Genomic DNA, 19,582 nt, shown 5'->3' on the forward strand with positions numbered 1-19,582 from the left:
TAGACTAATACTAATAGACTAATAAAGATTCCTAGACTAATACTTCCTAACAAAAAGATGAAGTGCTAAGAGTGCCTCGGCTAGTAACTGGGAGAGAAGTACCATCAGCAGTAAGAACATGAACATGAGAATCAAGAAGTCGAGTAGATGACAAAGTGGATGAATCATGAGTCATATGAAAAGATGCTCCAGTATCAAGAACCCACGAAGATGTACCTGCGTGTGTAGAAGGTGGTCTCACAATGCTAGAAGAGTCCGTAGCAGAACCAACAGAACCTGTCGATGAAGAAACAAAAGATGGAGCTAGCAGACATCGAAATCGTCCAATCTCCTGCTCAGTCGAGGCGCAACTGAAGATGTCGATGTAGACACACCCGACAATGGAGAGTCGGAGGCAAGCAGCAGGGTGCGAAGTCGCGCAATCTCGTCCTCGGTGAAGTACACAGCTGACGTAGGCGGCGTAATGGCACGAGGAGAGAAGCGACCACCACTACCTGCGGAAGCTGCTAAATATGGCGGTGTAGCATGTCTAGTATCGTCGGCAAAGACCGGTGGAGAAGACGAGGTCGTGTGCAGACAAGCACCAAGCGCCAAGGGAAGACGAGTGGACGAAGAGTAGTCCATGGAGTCATAGGCACCAGGACAACCGGTGAAAGTCGCGAGAGGTGTCGGGGAAGAGCGACATGCACCGATGAAAGTCGCGAGAGGAGTCGGTGTAGAGCGACAATCACCATATGTAGAGCTCGCAGGAGCAACAGAAGAATTACCATCACAGCCGTCAGGAGTCACGGGAAGCAAGGGACTGCAACGTTGCGTGCTGGTGTAGACCTTTTTTTTCACTTCTTTTTACCAAAGGAAATCAGTCAAGCGGAGCCTCCAGAGCAGGGCCTCGCGGAGTTGGACGCGAGCAGAGGACGAGGCCCGACGCGGAATCAGCAGCAGCACGAGCGGAGCCTCTAGAGCGGGGCCGACGGCTTCGATCTCGGACAGCAACGGCGGCGGCGGACAACAGCGGCGGCGGCGGACGTGAGCGGGATCCGGCGCGGGGTGGGGCAGCGACGGGGGACGTGAGCGGGATCCGGCGCGGGGTGGGGCAGCGGTGGAGAGAGACCTTGCGGCGCGGCGGCGGCGGCGGAGGAGAGAGACCTGGCAGCACGGCCTGGAGTCTCAGATCGAGATGTGAGGCCGGCAGCACGACCTGGAGACCAGTAGCGCGCCCTGCAGATCGAGACGCTGCAGGATCCGGCGGTCGGGGGTGAGGATCGGGCGAGACGCGGCAGGATCCGGCGGTCGGGGGCAAGGATCCGGCGGCGTGGGTTGCATCAGCTGTGCTCGACGTCGGCTTCATCAGGATGTTACGGGACAGAGGAGACCGGCAGCTTGGGGCGAACAGGACAGATCCAATCGGGAACGGAGGAGACCGGCTATGCTCGAGATTGGAGCGATCCAATCGGAGCGGAGACCGGCGGCTGGATCGTGACGGGATGGAAGCGCAAGAGGATCAAGCACGAGTAGCGCGTGCTAAGAAAAAACCTAGGCTCTAATACCGTGTTAGGAATATGCAACTTGTATTTCCATGAGGCCATAGACCGATATATATACATGTACAGGTGTGGAACATATGCAGGAAACCCCTTATACAATGGGATAAATACAAAGGGTACATGACTTATACTATAACTCTAACAATTATCAGCAAAGGACAATGCTGATTTTGAGTTTCCCCTTGATGGTAGCTTCACCAGGTCCACCACATGTGTTGGAACTTTAGTGTAGACAATGGAGAAAGGACTCCTTCCCTTGGATCTATGCTTGGAGTTATTGTAAGAGAACTCTCCAAGAGATAAAGCCAAATCCCATTGTCCCTTTCTTTCTCCACAAATGCAATGGATCAGATTAGCCAAAAACTTGTTTACCACTTTCGTTTGTCCATTTGTTTGTGGACGAGCAGTGTTAGAAAATTTCAATTCAGTGTTGAATTGCTTCCACAAAGTGAGCCAAAATGCAGGAAGAAATTTGCTATCACGGTCTGAGACGATGGACCTTGGAACTCCATGAAGTCTTACCACTTCTCGAAAGAATAGGTTTGCTACATGATGAGCATCCGTTGTCTTGCGACATGGGATGAAATGGGCCACCTTAGAAAATCTGTCCACGACCACAAATACAACGTCACTCCCTCGTCTTGTTTTTGGCAAGCCCAAGACGAAGTCCATAGAGATGTCCTCCCATGGAGCAACAGGAACGGGCAAAGGCATGTATATAACCCTGTGTTCTGCACTTGGCCTTTGCAAGTTTGACATATAGGGCATCACTGAACAAACTTTCTAGCATCTCTCTTCAGTTGTGGCAAAAGTAGCGAGCTTCCAGGTTAGCGATAGTCTTGTCTTGTCCAACATTGCCACTAAGATCACTTGAATGGAGTTCTCTAATTAGTTTGTCACGTAGAGAACTCCTTGGGATGCACAAACGATCATTTTTGAAGAGATAGCCATCCTGCACCAAATAGTCATCACCTAATGGCTGGCCCCTGATTTGGTTTACCCAAACATGGCCAAATTCTTCATCATCCTCATACAACTCCTTTATTTGATCCATACCTGGAAGTTCAGCCTCAAAAGAAGTCAATAGGCATACACGACGACTCAAAGCATCGGCCACTCGGTTAGTTGTTCCAGATTTATGCACAATGAGATTGTTAAATCACTCCAGATATGCTGCCCATCTTGCTAGCATGCGATCAGTATGCTTCTGATTTCTAAAATGTTTCAAGGATTGATCGTTACTATAAACAATGAACTCTTTAGGAAGCAAATAGACTTCCCAAGTCTTCAAGGCTTTGAAAACGACATACAATTCTTGGTGATAGGCACTCCATTTCTGTCTAGCTTCGCTTAACTTCGCACTAAAGAAAGCAATGGGCTTCCTTTCTTGAAATAGAACAACTCCAATGCCTTCTCCACTATATATAGGGCTTTGGGAAGCCTTCACATACTTCTACTTATAGCTGGAAAACTCTAGAAAACATTATTTAGTATTCACCATTCTACTCACAGCTACTTATAACTAGAGAACTCTAGAAACAATAGGTAGGGTAAAGAAAATAGAAGAAATACTACACTAGAGCGGAAGCATCTAGAAGTAGCCAAACAAATCCGACATTTTCTTTTTCTTTTTGTTTTTTTTCTCATCTAGTGTTCCTCATCACTTCTCCCTTAGGAGGTCTTGATGTCCAAGATGGAGGTCTTAGACCTAGAGAGATCCTTCTCCAAGATGGAGGTCTTGTTCCTCTAGGAGGAGGTACAAGGGCGAAGCTCTCTCAATATGTTTAATTGTACTTTGCTAACCCTAAAACGTGTAGGGGGTATGCAATATATAGTCTAGGTAGGTGGAGTGGGATACACGGGCCCGAAGCCCTTCTCACTTCAAGCAGCCAGTCCGGAAGATCCGGGGGTGGCCGGAAGGTCCATATTTTTCGGATAGGGTCCATGGGAAGTTACAGGGTTTCCAGAGAGTTTACACGCGTTGGAGTCGTCAAGGGTTGGAAGTTTTGTGCAGGCCGGAAGTTCCATGGACCAGAAGTTCTGGGTTGTCGAGAGAGTTTGCACCGTCTGGCGCCATGTTGGCCCGAAAGTTCTTGTGGTAGAGCCCAGAAGTTCCGGTGTTTTTAGAGCCCTTCCCCTTGGTGCATCCCATCATCTTCGCGTCTGCTTCTTCTCCCCCAACCTTCCTCCATGCTTCTCCCGCATCAATGCCATTGTATCTAAGCACATATAGAGTTCCATTTTGAGGTAGAAACCATGTCTCATCCAAATACATAGATGGCACAAAGAGGAGGGATGTCAACTCGGCTTGAATAGTACGTGCGCGAGCTCTTGTCATTAGTCCACTTGGTGCCTAGGGTGTTGGCGTAGAGTCCATAGTAATGTTCATAGGGTGCTTCGCACGAGAAGGTTTAATTATGTCAATGCCACGAGAAGAAACAACGATATTGAAGAAAATGAGTTTTGAATTGCACAAAGTGCACTTGGCGATTAGCTTAGAATTTCTCATTTTTTAGCATTTCAAGAATGTTTATAACATGAATGGTATGACTACAATACGTTTGTTATATAAGATGTCATTGAGGTAAATCACAATAAATTTGCTAAGAAAGTGCTTAAGCTCATGGGTCATGAATTTTATGATAGTACAAGGTTCATTACTCTATTCAAATTGTATGATTATCCAATCTCATAAAGAGCAAATTTTGCGTGGTAAGTTTTTTTTTCCATTTAGCACCCTCATGAACAAGTATGATAGAATCAACACAAGTGCTTAAGTGTTCACGATCATACCATATGTCATGTTTCTCCACATGTTTGAAAAAAGTAGTCGATTCGTTGCTTGATGTCGTGTAGTAGAGGAGGTTTCGGTGGCCTGGCATTTCCGAAGGAAAGACATGCACTATTTTCTACAAAACAAGGGTCAAGGAGCTATGTAAAGAACGTGAGGTGTTAGGTTGAAAGGTGTCATCAAAGGAATGCACCGATGGGTTCTCACTCTCTTTCGTGAAAATAGATTTGATGGCTAAGAGGACCATGTCCTTGTTGGTACTCATCATGGAAGCACTCCTTTTTGGCATGTGGCACTCACTCACTTTTGAGTGGGTCACTCCCTCGCTAGGGTCACCATGATCATGATCGTGCGAAGATCTTGTTGATACTTGAGTCTTGGCGGCGATTACTTGGTTTGGAGTCATAGGGCGAAGCACATATTCCTTGCCTTGCCACTTGAAGCTCGTCACTATGAAAAAGCCATGGACCTCCCAATATGAGGGGGCAAACGTTCATGGGCACCACATCACATTCAACGCTATCTTCATATATGCCGATCTTGAAAGATACTTCCATGACCTTGTAGGGTTGAGGATGGTGCTTCTTCATGAGATGTAACTTGGAGCAAAGTTCTTCACTCACCAAGCTGTAGCAACTACCACCATCAATGATCACCTCGATTTGTCTTCCATTGTTTTTAGCTCTTGTGTGAAATACGTTGCATCGTTGGTCGGCATCATCATGTTGTTGAAAAAAATGGTCAAGATCTTGGAGACAACGAGAGCGGGGTTCGTGCCATTGTCATAAACACTTGATCATCTTGTTGATTGAGTTGGCGATGACGGGCAACTTGTTGCAAAGGTTCCATTTCTACTTTACTCAAAGATCCATATTATCCATCATCATTGATTGTGATAATACCTTTGGTGGGGCACTAAAATGACTTGTGGCCGCGGCTTTGCATGTGAAGCACTCAATCTTGCTTGTGTGGTTGGTGGAGTCCCTTTGAGGACCAGCACTAGGTGAAGCTTTAGGCATTGGGTAACTTGTAGTGGAGGTGTTGATATATTATATGCTAAAAGGACTAACATGTCGATTTAGGGGGTTAGTGGGGGGGGATAGGAGACTACAAAATTTTAGGTTAGTTTCCAATTTTAGGGTCTAATGCGGGTAAAATAAGTTCTCTAAATATGCAATCGGCGATGAGAACAACCTATATGGCAAGCAAGCTAGTAACAAGGTAAGTAAGGCAACAAACTAAGTAGCAAGCCAACTAGCATACAAAGCAAGTAAAGGGACGGGAATGGATAAACCACAAGTCAGTAAGGACGTGGATGCATCCTCAAGTTCACACTCTTTGGGGAGTGCTAATCTTCATTGGAGAGGTGATGAAGCCAAAGCTTCATTGAGTGAACCCCCAACAAATGAGGCTTAATCACCCATGATTGGTCTTGAAGGCGACCACCGAATCATTACAAACTTCCCATAGCACATCACAATGAAGGAAGCTTTTGGGCCTTGACTCCTATCGCCTAGGAGCCCAAATCCCCAAGAGTAACAAGCTTGGCGATAAACGAGTTGGGGAATCACAAACCGGTTTGGTGGAAGTGTAAATCGAGTGATCCTCTTTCCATCCTCAAAGAATCGTAGAGTTTGGATGGAGGGATTGGGAGGAACTGAGTTTTTTAGGGTGTAGGAATGGAGAGCAAGCTCAAAGTCAATGTGCCCCTAGGGCAGCCGTCGCCCGGTGGGGATTCTGGATTCTGGACCCGAGGTTAAGGGCCCGGGGACCCATACTATCTAGAGCGCCAATGCGGAGGTGCAATCGGGGCTCTGGTCCATACAGGAAGACATGCCCTTGTAGAGCTAGGGATTTCAGGGACCCGGAGTCTCCAAAGGCAAAATACCAAGACATCGGTGACCCGGGGGTCACACACTTGCACATGTTAGCCTAGGGTTTTACCCCAAAAATGTCGGCCGATTGAAATTTTGGCTGGTCACCGCATAGCCATCCGATTTGGTTCGCGCAAGCCGTTAGATTGCATCTTCCACCTCCGTCTTCACCCCCTAGAGCGGCGTCCCACAGAGCTTCACGTCCTTCCCTTGCCTTTGTGTAGCCTCACCTCCTTCATCCCCCGTCCCCACGCCCTGCCGACACGGCGACAACACCCTGCGCTCGTAGCAGACCCGTCCTCCATCTCCCGCGCACTTTGCTCCCGAGCTCCCAGCACCACTGGACGCGGGTTTGCAGCAACGCTGCTGGATGCAGTTCCACCAGCGTCGGGCTGCAGCCCCCTTCACATCTGCCAGCTCGCCGTCGGAGATGCCGCTGGATGCAGGTTTCGTCGCCACCGGTTGCAGCTCGACGTCGGCCATCGCCACTAGCATGCAGCTCCCATCCGTCGGTTGCAGCTCCCGTGGCCGCCCGATGCAGCTTTGTTTTGCTCTGTTGTAGCAAAACCAGTCGCCGGTTGTAGCATCCCCGACCACCGGTCCACCGGTTGTAGCGAAAAACCTTGCCGAGCCACCGTGAGGTGTTGCAGCTCTGCTGTCACCGCTCGTCGCTCCACTGCATGCAGTTGCAGCACCACGCCCTGTGGTTGCAGATTTTACGACGGCAGGTTCCAGCAAATCTGCTGCCTGTCATGCCATGCTCCCCGGTTGCAGCTCGGCCGGTGGTTGTTTTCAGCAATTTTGGCGGCAGGTTGCAGCTCTGATGATGACAGGTTCCAGCATGCTGGCGCCGGGTTTGCAGCTCTGTCGATGCTGGTTCCAGCAGTTCTAACGGCTGGTTCCAGCATTGGCGACAACCATTTGCAGCTCTGGCGATGGCCGGTTCCAACATTGCAGGTGCCCCCGGTTGTAGCTCTTCCGACGACTGGTTCCAGCATTTCTGGCGTATGGTTGCAGCTCCATCGATGGTCGGTTCCAGCAAAAAATGTTGCCCCCGTCACATCGGTCCAGTGCATTGTATTCAGCGCCGGCGTCTGACCCCTGGCGACATCCCTTGCCGCCTTCGACGGCTGTTGTAACCGCTTATATGTGAGACAAAACGGAAAGAGAGAGAGAGAGAGTTCCTTCGCATGGAAAGAGAAGAAGTGCATGCGGGTGTGCGGGACAAAGGGATAAAGGAGCCGCGTCTCGTGTTTCTAGTGGTTGCTTCGATACGTGGGCCAGCATGCGCGAGGCTCAAGGTAGATTAGTCCTGGGTCACTGGCCATAATGAGAAGCCTGCAGCTATATTCATCCTGGGCAGCAGCGGACAACATACTTTATTTGGGATGATGTGGCTCCGGTTCAGCATAACCTTGCAGGGCTAGATTCCTTTCACGGAGGACGAGACTTTGGCGGCAGTCAAGGCCATGCCTTGTGATAAAGCCTCCGGCCCAGATGGTTTACCGGTGCTTTTTTCAGAGCTTGTTGGAACACCGTCAAATCAGATGTCATGGCGGTGACCAACCTCTTCTCCAACCTGCAAAGGGCTAACTTTCATTGGCTCAATTTGCCGAACATTGTTTTGATCCCCAAGAAGGATGGGGCCAAGGAAATAGCTCACTTCCGCCCTATCATTTTCATCCACTCAATAGCCAAGACGCCGGCTCTCAAATTGGCACCTCACATGAATCAACTCATTTCCGCCTCACAAAGCGCCTTCATTGTTAAGCGGAGCATTCATGATAACTATATGTATGTGCGGAATTTCACTAAGCGACTCCACCAAACCAAGGCCCTCACTTTGCTCCTGAAGCTCGACGTGGCAAAGGCTTTTGACTCCGTTTGTTGGGACTACTTGCTAAACCTCCTGCAGCGTCTGGGGTTCCCGGCAAGATGGCAAGATTCGATTGCTGTGCTGCTTTCTACATGCACGTCCAGGATTCTTTTGAACGGCGTTCCGAGCGATCCAATTTGGCATGGTCATGGTCTCCGTCAGGGCAACCGTGTCTCCCCTATGCTCTTTGTGATCACTGTTAGGAATATGCAACTTGTATTCCCATGAGGCCATAGGCCGGTATATATACATGTACAGGTGATGGACTATATGCAGGAAACCTCTTATATATTGGGATAAATACAAAAGGGTACATGACTTATATTATAACTCTAACACCCCCCCCCCTCAAACTCATGGTGGATGAACAATACTGAGTTTGGAGAGATAAAAGCCATGTTGTGCTCTAGTCTGGGCCTTCGTCAGGTAATCCACCAACTGTAACTCGGAAGGCACATACTGAAGAGCAACAACCTGATCCTGCACAGCAGCGCGCACATAGAAAGCATCAACACCAATATGCTTGGTGAGCTCATGCTTCACAGGATCGCGCGCAATGCTAATAGCACCTGTACTGTCAGATAAGAGCAGAGTCGGTGTAGTGACTGAAACACCAAAATCCTGAAGTAACCACCGTAACCAAGTCACCTCTGCCGTCAAAAGAGCCGTTGCTCGCAACTCAGCCTCTGCACTCGAATGGGAAACTGCAACCTGTTTCTTCGTCTTCCAGGCAAATGAGAGAACCACCAAGAAAAACACAGTAAGCAGAAAGTGAACGGCGATCTGAAGGATCACTAGCCCACGTAGCATCCGAATAGGCCTGAAGCCGTAAAGAACTGGAGCCAGGAAAGAATAGACGGTAAGAGATCGTGCCCCGAAGATATCGGAGAACACGGAGGAGATGACTATAGTGAACCGATGTGGGAGCAGAGACGAACTGACTCAGAATATGAACCGGATAAGAGATAACCGGACGAGTGACAGCTAGATAAACAAGACTGCCAACAAGATGACGATAACGCGTCGGGTCAGGCAGGGGATCACCATCAGTAGCAGAGAGGTGAACATTGAGCTCCATAGGAGTCTCAACAATGCGCTCATCAGTAAGAGTAGCACGACCAAGAAGATCCTGGATATACTTTTCCTGGGATATAAAGAAGCCATCAGAGGTAGAAGAGACTTCAATCCCAAGAAAGTAGCGAAGAGGTCCAAGATCAGACATAAGGAACTGCTCACTAAGGCGGGCCTTGACAAAGGCAATATACTCGGGGTCATCCCCAGTGATGACCATGTCATCAACATAGAGAAGAAGAAGAGTCCGACCACGAGGAGAAAGGTGAATAAACAATGCTAGATCATGAACACTGGGTGAAAAACCAGCGGCAGTCACCACAGAGGGAAAACGCTCAAACCAGGCGTGTGGGGCTTGCTTAAGGCCATAGAGAGAGCGACGAAGACGACATACCATGCCATCAGGAACAGAATACCCAGGTGGTGGCTGCATGTACACCTCCTCACGCAGCTCACCATTAAGAAAAGCATTCTTAACATCAAGCTGAGCGATAGACCAGTGGCGTGTAGAGGCCACGACAAGAAGTGTACGAACAGTGGTCATATGAGCCACAGGAGCAAAAGCCTCGTCATAATCACGACCATGCTCCTGCTGAAAACCACGAGCCACAAGACGAGCTTTGTGACGCTCAAGAGAACCATCGGAGCGAGTCTTAACCTTGTAGACCCACTTACAAGTGATGGGACGGACTCCGGGAGGTAGGGAAACAAGATCCCACGTACCAGTGCGTTCAAGAGCAGAAATCTCGTCTGCCATCGCAAACTGCCATTCAGGATGAACAACAGCCTGATGATAAGTAGTCGGCTCAAGAACAGCAGCACCAGCGGTGGAAAATCCAAAGCGGTCAACAGGCGGACGAGGACGAGAACGCAAACCATAAGTAGGCTGAGACGAGGATGACGACACATCCACAGAGGCATCCACAGAACGTGAACGACGAGTGTAACACTAAGGAAAAGATGGAACAATGGAAGGAGGAATCGTCAAGATAGAATCGGGGAGTGGCGATGAAGTCACCGGAGATGAAGGTGTAGAATCCGGTGACATGCTAGACGAGGAGACCGTGGAAGATGGTGGCGACAAATCGACTGGAGGTGGAGAAGCAGAGGGAGCGGAACGAATAGGCAAAGGCTCGACGGGTGTGATAGGCGTGTCAGGAAAAGTGAGGAAAGAGATATCCTCCACTGAAAAAGTCGAGGAAGATGGGCGTGGGTAGAAGGGACGAGACTCATCAAAAGTCACATCCCGAGAGATACGCATCCGACGACCGATAGGATCCCAACAACGATAGCCCTTATGCTCATCACTATACCCTAAGAAGACACACTCAACAGACTGAGCGGTCAGTTTGGTGCGTTCACGGGGGGCAAGAAGAACATAGCAAACACAACCAAACAAGCGAAGCATCGAATAATCGGGAGAACGATCAAAAAAACGCTTGAAAGGAACACCACCCTGTAGAGCAGCGGAAGCTTGGAAATTGATGAGATAGGTGGAGGTGGAGACGGCCTCAGCCCAAAAATGAGGCAGGAGAGAGGCAGCAATCATCAATGCACGAGCCGTCTCAAAAAGATGACGATGCTTGCGCTCAGCCACGCCATTCTGAGCGTGAGCACCAGGACAAGAGAATTGAGAGAGAGTCCCTTGCTCAGCAAGAACACCACGCAACATCTTAGAGATATACTCGCCAGCGGAGTCGGCACGGAACACACGAATGGGAGAAGAGAACTGAGTATGAACCATGGCAGCAAAACGCTTATAAATGGATAACACCTAACTACGAGAAGTCATGAAATAAAGCCATGTGTAACGAGAGAAGTCATCTATGAAAATAATATAGTATTTATGACCCCCTTTCGAAGCGAAGGGAGCCGGACCCCGTACATCGGAATGAACTAAATCAAAAGGACGCTTAGACACTGACTCACTATGTGGATATGGTAACTGAATCTGCTTGCCAAGACGACAACCCTGACACTCTAAAGAGGCATCTCCTGAGACAAACCCCAGAAGACCTCGATGAACTAACGACGACAAACGAGAACCACACAGATTACCAAGTCGATGATGCCACTGCTGGAAGGAACCAGTAGCCGAGGCGACCAAAGCAGAAGAACTGGCGATAGAGTGGGCAGCGGAAGGAACATGAAGCCAGTCTAACTCCCAAAGACCCTCAGAATCACGGCGGCGAGGACCAGCCCCAACCAGAGTGTGCGTGCGACGGTCCTGGACAGAACAAGAGTCAAGGTCAAGGATGACACGACAACCAGAATCAGCAAGTTGACCAGCGGAAAACAGATTCATGGTAAGTCGAGGAACATGAGCAACATCAGGAACAAAATAAGGAGTGGTAAGAGTGCCTCTACTAACGACAAGAAGGGGAGTACCATCAGCGGTTAGGACATGAACAGGAGAATCAAGCGATCGAAGAGAGGACAGAGTGGAAAAATTAGAAGTCATATGAAAGGAAGCTCCAGAGTCCAGAACCCATGGGGATGTACCTGACTGTGTAGAAGGTGGTTGCTCAGTGCGGGAAGCCTCACTCACAGAACCAGCAGTACCCGTCGAGGAAGAACCTGAAGCAGCGAGCAGACGCTTAAGTCTCAGAATATCCTGCTCAGTCAAAGCGATGGCTGAAGCTGTCGAGGTAGATGACGAAGTCTTTGTAGATGATGATCGCGCCTTGCGCAAGTGTTTCTTCTTCGTGTAGCAGTGGGACTCAATATGACCATCATTGTTGCAGTAGCCACAATGTGGACGGGGGCGACCTGAGCCTCCAGAAGGAGTGGGCAAGAGCAGCGGAGCACTCGAGCGAGAAGGTGTCAGTGCAGCAGGTAGCGTAGAAGGAGACCGAGCAGCGAGCACCGAGGGAACCTCCAGCAAACCAGCACCACGTAAGCGAGTCTCCTCAGCACGAATCTCAGAAAGCGCCTCCATGAGAGAAATACGGCCATGAGAAAACAACTGAGCATGTCGGGGCTCAAACTCCTTACGGAGCCGAGACAGGAACTCGTAGATGCGATGAAACTCCAAATCGGCCTGGACAGCCTGGCAACAGGGGCAAGTGCGACAACCAGCACTGCGGAGAGAATCAAGCTGGCGCCAGATAGCAGAACTCTGTGCGTAGAAGTCATCAACGGTAGAGTCACCCTGCTGAAGAGCATGCTCCTGACGGACCATAGAGAGGTATAAGGCATCACCCGAGCGCTCATAGCGCTGACGAAGGCGAGTCCACATCTCAAACACAGTAGGAAGGCCTAGAAACTCATAGGCAAACTGAGGCAGAACGCTAGCAGTGAGAACAGCTGCAGCACGAGCATCATCATCAAGCCACTGGGTGTAAGCAGACAGAGCGCCATGATACGTCTGAAGAGCCTCCTCATAAGCCAAAGCCTTCTCATCATAAGCACGGATAGCGGCCTCATCAGCAAGCTTAGCCGCATCCTTTGCGGCCTGAGAAGCATCCGAAGGAAGAGCCGATGGGGTCGGCGGAGTGGGAGCCACGGGAGGAACCGGACATGGCGGACAACAGACCTCGCCAGAAAGAAAACCCCATAGGCGGATGCCACGCATGTGAATGCGCATGAAGCCAATGAACTCGGTGTAGTTAGTGCCATCAAAGATCATCGGACAACGAGGAACAGCAACGTAGCCGGATGTAGCAGACATTTTTTTTTGGAGAACCAGAGAGCCGGATCCAATCGAGATCAGGACGGGATCGGGGCGGCGGCTGGCAGGCGCTGCAACGGGAGGACGAGAGTAGCATTGGATCCGGCGAATTCAGCAGCAGGGGCGACGAAGTCAGGAGCTGGTTCGATCCTCAGGAAGAATCTCGAGGGGAGCCGGCGACTTGAAGAAGGCTGCAGATGGAATCCGAATCGGGAACAAGTCCAGCGGCGGATGGAGTCCGGATCGCGGGTGGAGTCCGACCTACGGGAAGTCCAGCGGCGGGTGGAGTCCGACCTGCGGGACAGAACCGTAGCGGGACAGAACCGGAGCGGGACAGAGCAGGCCGCGACGGGAGGAATCGGCAGCCTCCAGATCGAGGAAACAGACCGGACGGCGCCTGGATCGGGGCCAGAGAGCCACGGGAGGACCAGAGAGCCGGATCCAATCGAGACGGCGCCTGGATCGGGGCCACTGGAGCCGCTGGGATCGAGGCTGGCCGGGGCTGCGAGATCCAGCAGCTTCGACGGGACGAGGGAGGAGGAGATCGAGGACCAACTTCGATCGGGAGCAGAGAGACCAGAGAGACGGATCAATCGCACGAATTGCAGCGTGCAGAAAATTGACCTAGCTCTAATACCATGTTAGGAATATGCAACTTGTATTCCCATGAGGCCATAGGCCGGTATATATACATGTACAGGTGATGGACTATATGCAGGAAACCCCTTATATATTGGGATAAATACAAAAGGGTACATGACTTATATTATAACTCTAACAATCATCATCGCCACCTCCTGCGGCCTGCCCCACATGCTTAGCGGCCTCCATGTGAGATTAAGGGCCACCTCTATGTGGATGCTGCTGCAATTTTTCTTGCCCCATTAAAATAAGATGTGCAACTTCATGAGAATTATTTGATTTCACATTTACTAAATCTTGAAAATTATTTAAATGCATTAAACATAAATTATTTTAAAAGTTCAAACCATATTACAATTTTAAAACTGGTACAAAAACATAAACTTGTGAAAGATATTTGTAAAGTTAAATAATATTGCAGTTTAAAAGCTTGGTACAAACTGAATATTAGATGTGTTGCATGATTCATAACTCTTGTTGCTCAACAAAATCCACATGCATGTGATTCATGAGTTAATGATGATGTCGTTATTGGTTGTTGGGTTTGGCACAGGAGCGTGGGGATGAGTGAGCCAGGTGGGGGACAGTCTATGCAAGGAATACCTCCTTATACTACTTACTAGCAAATTTGCCCGTGCGTTGCAACGGAAAAAGAAATGTGTCTATTCCCCAAGCCGTCTCATAAGCAATGGAAAAAAAGAAGCCTTTAAAGTATTATGAATTTATCTCACCACCCCTGCAATAACATTGTCATGCCCAAGTTGTCTCATAAATGATAGACAAAAGCAAGATTCAGTATATCCTGCTGCCTAAATGAGCCGACGCCCAGCAGCTTAGGGACTACCGGCCAATCTGTTTGATACATATCGTGGGCAAGATCTTCGCCAAAGTTCTATCACTGCATCTTGCTCCTAGACTGGATAGCTTGGTTAGCCGCAATCAGAATGCATTCATCACGGTTCGGAGCCACCACGACAACTTCAACCTCGTTCGGCAGTCGCTCAAGATGCTTCATCAGTTAGGGGCCCCGTGGATCATGCTCAAACTTGACCTCACGTGTGCCTTCGACTCCATATCTTGGCCATTCCTCTTTGAGGTGTTGCACCAGTACGGGTTCGGGGACAAATTCAGGGGGTGGATTGCGATCCTGCTCTCGACGTCCAGCACACGCGTCCTACTCAACGGAGAGCCAGGCCCTCCGATCTGGCATCGCAGCGGGCTGCACCAGGATGAACCTGTATCGCCCCAGCTATTTGTGCTGGCCGTGGACACGCTCAGCAGGCTGCTGTGTCGCGCTATCGACACCGGCATCCTGCAGCCGCTTCATCCTCGACGAACCATCCCGGCGATCTCTCTCTACGCTGATGACATGATGCACTTTTGCCAGGCCATGCCTGGAGACGTGGCCGCCGTCAAGGGTATCTTGACCCTATTCGGCAAGGCGAGTGGGCTGCAGGTGAACTACGCCAAGAGTTCCATCACTTTCCTTCATGGCGATCCCATTGCTGATGAGGTGATCGACCAGCTGGGGTGCCCGGTAGCGCACCTTCCAATTACCTACCTTGGCATTCCGCTGACGACGCGACGGCCAACTGCCGCCCAGCTGCAGCCCCCTGTCGACTCGGTGGCTGCTTGGCTCCCTGCTTGGAAGGCGTGGCTCATGAACAAGGCCGGGCGCCTTGCTCTGGTCAAGTCGGTCTTGAATGCGATCCCCGTGCACCAAATGCTAGCGTTCGCCCCTCCTAAGAAGACACTCAAGCAGCTAGAGAAGATCGAGAGAGGCTTCTTGTGGGCTGGGCATGCCATTGCCAACGGAGGCCATTGTCACGTCAACTGGCGACATGTGTGCCACCCTCTCGAGTATGGCGGCCTGGGAGTCCGCGATCTGGAGCGTGCTAGGCTTGCACTACGACTGCGATGGTTATGGTTTGCTCGCATGGACGGTGACCGTGCCTGGCAAGGACTCGACCTGCAGTTTTCCCATGAGGAGCGAGCGTTGTTTTTCGCGGCCACTAGCATGATCATTGGGAATGGCTTGACGGCGCTTTTTTGGGAGGATCGTTGGATTAATGGGCAGTCCGTCCGAGAATTCGCCCCACTCCTCTACCACTGCATCCCCAAGCAGCGACACAAGGCAAGGACGGTGGCAGCAGGGCTCGCCGGCAATTCTTGGGCGTTTGATATTCAGGGGATCCTTGGTCTCCACGAGATTGGCCAGTACTTGCTACTCTGGCAAGCTGTGAGCCAAACCACCCTCTCGAATGATCCAGACCGGCTGCTCTGGAGATGGACACCCAACGGCATCTACTCGGCGCAGTCATGCTATGCGGCCAGTTTCCAAGGATCTACGAGATGCCCCTCATGGAAGCTGATTTGGAAAGGCTGGGCGCCAGCACGGGTGAAATTCTTCCATTGGCTGGCTGCCCAGGACCGCTGCTGGAGGGCCGAAAGACTTGCAAGACGTGGACTGCAATATCATCCCAGATGCCTTCTTTGCGACCAGGCCATGGAGACTATGCAGCACCTGACACTGACTTGCCCCTTTGCTCGTCAGACATGACACTTTATCCTTGGCTGTTCGTCAGACATGACACTCTATCCTTGGCTGTTCGTCAGACATGACACTCTATCCTTGCCTGGACGCGCATGCCGATCCAAATCCCAGGCCAGGAGCTCACTGTCTTGGAGTGATGGCTACGCGCGAAGGAACAGACGCCGCTGATGCACCGAAAGGCCCTCAAGTCCATCGCGCTGCTCGTCCCCTGGATGTTATGGAAGCACAGGCATGTGTCTCGAATCGCTAGTGGATAGGATCAAAGACGAGGCCCGATGTTGAGCAAAGGCTGGAGCCCAGGGACTTAGGGTTGTTCTGCCCATATCCTGGGACGTCCATTGATTGGACCCGTAAAACTGTAAAACTCACCTCCTAGGAGGGTAATCCTATCTTTTCAATGAAATGAAACGCAAAGGTCCTTTGTGTTTTCTCGAAAAATTACATCCTGCACATCAATATAAACATCTGAGAGGGAAATAAAATTCAAGGCTCATAATGTAAATCATCTAAACCAAATTACAAATTTGTACCGATCAGGGATATGATGAGCACCCAAACAATCATTTATTCCTATATTGAAGTATTACTTAAAATTACACTCTCCATGTAAAATAATGCCACATAACCATTTTTTCAAAAAGAGACCAGAGTAGACCCTTTTCAAAAAATATTTACGAAGTGATGCATAACCAGTCCAACGTTGTATTATACATTCTAAAGTCATAACACCAACCAAGAGAATAATTACTCGGTTATTGCAGATCCTTCTTTGACATTGTTCTTCCTGTTCCTCTAAGACTTTGGCCTTGGGAGTTCATGGCAAGTACCCAGAAAAGGTAAAGAGTGGGAGTAGCTATAGCAGCATCTTGTCTGCATCAGTTCATCCAACACAATTTGCACACCTCAATCTGCATCAATACATACCCCTGTCTCTTCTTTTACTTCTCTTGCAAATCCAGTGTTCATATCTTCCACCTATATGCACCAAGATCTTATAGTTTGTAAGTAGAGAAGGTGGTAAAGAAAGATATGTGAATTTACTGGTTCAACAAATCCAGTTAAGTTTTTGGATTCAGCTTGCAACAACCATATCTTCTAACTTTAGAACAACGCCACAAGCCAAGTCATCCACCATATCATATCAGGGCCCAAACAAAGGTGACCTGTAGAAATTTACGTTCCATTATCTAAAAAGCATATCCAAAACAATAAACATCACAATGATCAATCTCTAACCAACACTGGAAACTGGGAAATTACACCAAGTAGTAGTACATACGACATCATGGAGGCCTTGCCTGCAGCAAGACCAAGAGCGCTGAAGAAGATCAACCAAATATGTCCGTCTCGCTGTCGAGCCACCAAAACACAACAAAATAAAACCAAATCAGCCGCTTGTGAGGCAATGCAATGAAATAAATCGTAGTGGATACAGTCTTATGTAGACTTACAATGTGCTGACGAGGAGGGGGATAACCATAACATCAGTGAATATGTCGATGCCGTGCATGCTTGAGCTAACCCTTCTTCTCGGAGAAGATGGCGTTCTGGTCATTGAGCCGTCTTCTAGGCGCCGTCTTTGAAGTAGAGCTGCATCTCAAGCTATTGCACACCTTTTCTGGGTAGCCGTCGTGCCACCGGGGTAATACCAGGGCACATTCCTTCAAATCTAGTTTCTCACAACCCCGCTTAATCAAAGCCCACAATCCCGTTTAATTAAAGACACCAACACAACTTGTGGAGTCCTTTTTCGATGACTCTCGAGACAAAAAAAAAAAGGGCAGCCCGGTGCATGTAGCTCCCGCTTGTGCAGGGTCCGGGGAAGGGTCCGACCACTTTGGGTCTATTGTACGCAGCCCTTTTCTACGTTTCTGTAAGAGGCTGTTTCCAGCTCTTGAGACAGCTTGCTTATTTTTTGGGAGAACTCACCGACGTATAAAAACTTGTGAAATTTGATATAAAAACCTGATGTGGGACTATTTACAAAAAAAACGTATGTTCTAACGGAAGGACAAGCTAGCTTAGTTGGAGGTTCAGAGTTTGAACCCCACACAACCTATTATTTTTTGCTGCTCCTCCGTCAACGGAAAGAAAAGTGGAGCAGACCCAACTCGGCCCATGTGGGAGAACGACTAAAATATTGAAACCTGCGCGTGGCCCACTATGAAATCTCAAATATTTAGTACCACCTTGGATGGTAAAAATAAAATAAAAAGTAATATGGGTGAACGGATGAATATATATATAGGTATAGGTATAATAGGTATAGATATAGATATGGATACAAGAAAATGTAGAACGGATTATAACAAAGAATACAAACATGCTAATATAGCGGTGCAAATCGCTATGCATATTGAATGGTGAGATATCAAGGGAGGTAGCCTGCAGGTGCTCCTATGCATTTTCGATGGAACATCACCAAATCATTGATAACCAGTTAGAAAAAGAGTAAATGACATTGATGCCAATCAGAATGCATTGAGTTCTCCAAGCATCTGTATCTGCATGCTTCATTTCTTGTATTAGTAGTAGTATATATTGTTTATTTTCATGTTTTTCTCTAATTCTACTCGAACCCATACCATCTGTAGACATTCCGTGAGATACAAAAGCTCTTAAGCAAAACCAATGGGAAAGTAGTTAGTGATGTTATGACTTCTGCACCTCTTGTGGTGCGTGAAACTACTAACCTTGAAGATGCTGCAAGGTATGTGTACATAACTGATTGGTTTCCAGAGATTATATGGACCAATTTATATGTTGATGTTTCTTAACGATAACTTAATTAGATGGTGATATTTTGGCTGCAGGTTACTTCTTGTTACTAAATACCGCAGGCTGCCAGTAGTAGATGGTTTGGGCAAATTGGTGAGTGGGCCAAGCCTTGCTATTTTTCTCCCTTTTTTTTCTTTTTGCTTTAGTTAATCTGTCTTAAAAACAAATTTCGGTTTGTAAGGTTGGAATCATCACAAGAGGGAACGTTGTCAGAGCTGCTCTTGAATTTAAGAAAAATGTTGAAGGGAGTCTTTGAAGTGGATACTGTAGATGATCCTTTCCGGAGGTGGAGCCAAGCATACTGAAGCAACTTTTTTTTTTGGGCTGAAGCAACCGTTGCAGCAATTAGCAAACTTATCCATGTTTACACAGCATGCTAGTTTAATTGCAGTTGGGATACATGTACTATGTAGTCCCGTCAGGCTGCGGCGGGCGTAACAAGCTATTCTGCAATCCGTTGCTGAATATATTTCGTACGTTGCATTGAACACTCTTAACTGCATCCCGCAAAACGCAATCGGTTGCAGAATATATTTTGCACATTGCATTGAACTCTCTGAACTGCATTCCGCAGAACTTAGAACTTCTCTGTGTGACATCACACACATCACGATTGCAGCTCCTCCTCCCCCTCCTGCACCATCGCCTCCACCGCCACCACCAGCCCAGCCATTTGGCCGGCCGCCCCAGCCCCCCAGCTTCCCTTTAGCCAGATTCACCTCGCCGCCCATCCCAACTGATGACCAACTTGACGACTCGCCGGTTCACGGAGCCATCCGTGC

The 19,582-nt window shown here is 48.9% G+C and overlaps 1 protein-coding gene across 1 annotated transcript in view; it reads left to right on the top strand.

Moving 5' to 3' along the window:
• LOC123407489 (CBS domain-containing protein CBSX2, chloroplastic-like) overlaps window positions 1-19,352 on the top strand; it is a 70,502-nt gene extending 51,150 nt beyond the window's left edge. The window contains exons 6-8 of the mRNA XM_045100630.1: window positions 18,617-18,732; window positions 18,836-18,893; window positions 18,982-19,352. Coding sequence (XP_044956565.1) covers window positions 18,617-18,732; window positions 18,836-18,893; window positions 18,982-19,056 — 249 coding nt within the window. The 3' untranslated portion in view covers window positions 19,057-19,352. The remainder of the gene's footprint in view (window positions 1-18,616; window positions 18,733-18,835; window positions 18,894-18,981) is intronic.
• Window positions 19,353-19,582: the final 230 nt, after the last annotated feature.

The sequence above is a fragment of the Hordeum vulgare genome, chromosome 7H, assembly GCF_904849725.1.
Source record: "Hordeum vulgare subsp. vulgare chromosome 7H, MorexV3_pseudomolecules_assembly, whole genome shotgun sequence".
Classification (NCBI taxonomy): Eukaryota; Viridiplantae; Streptophyta; class Magnoliopsida; order Poales; family Poaceae; genus Hordeum; species Hordeum vulgare.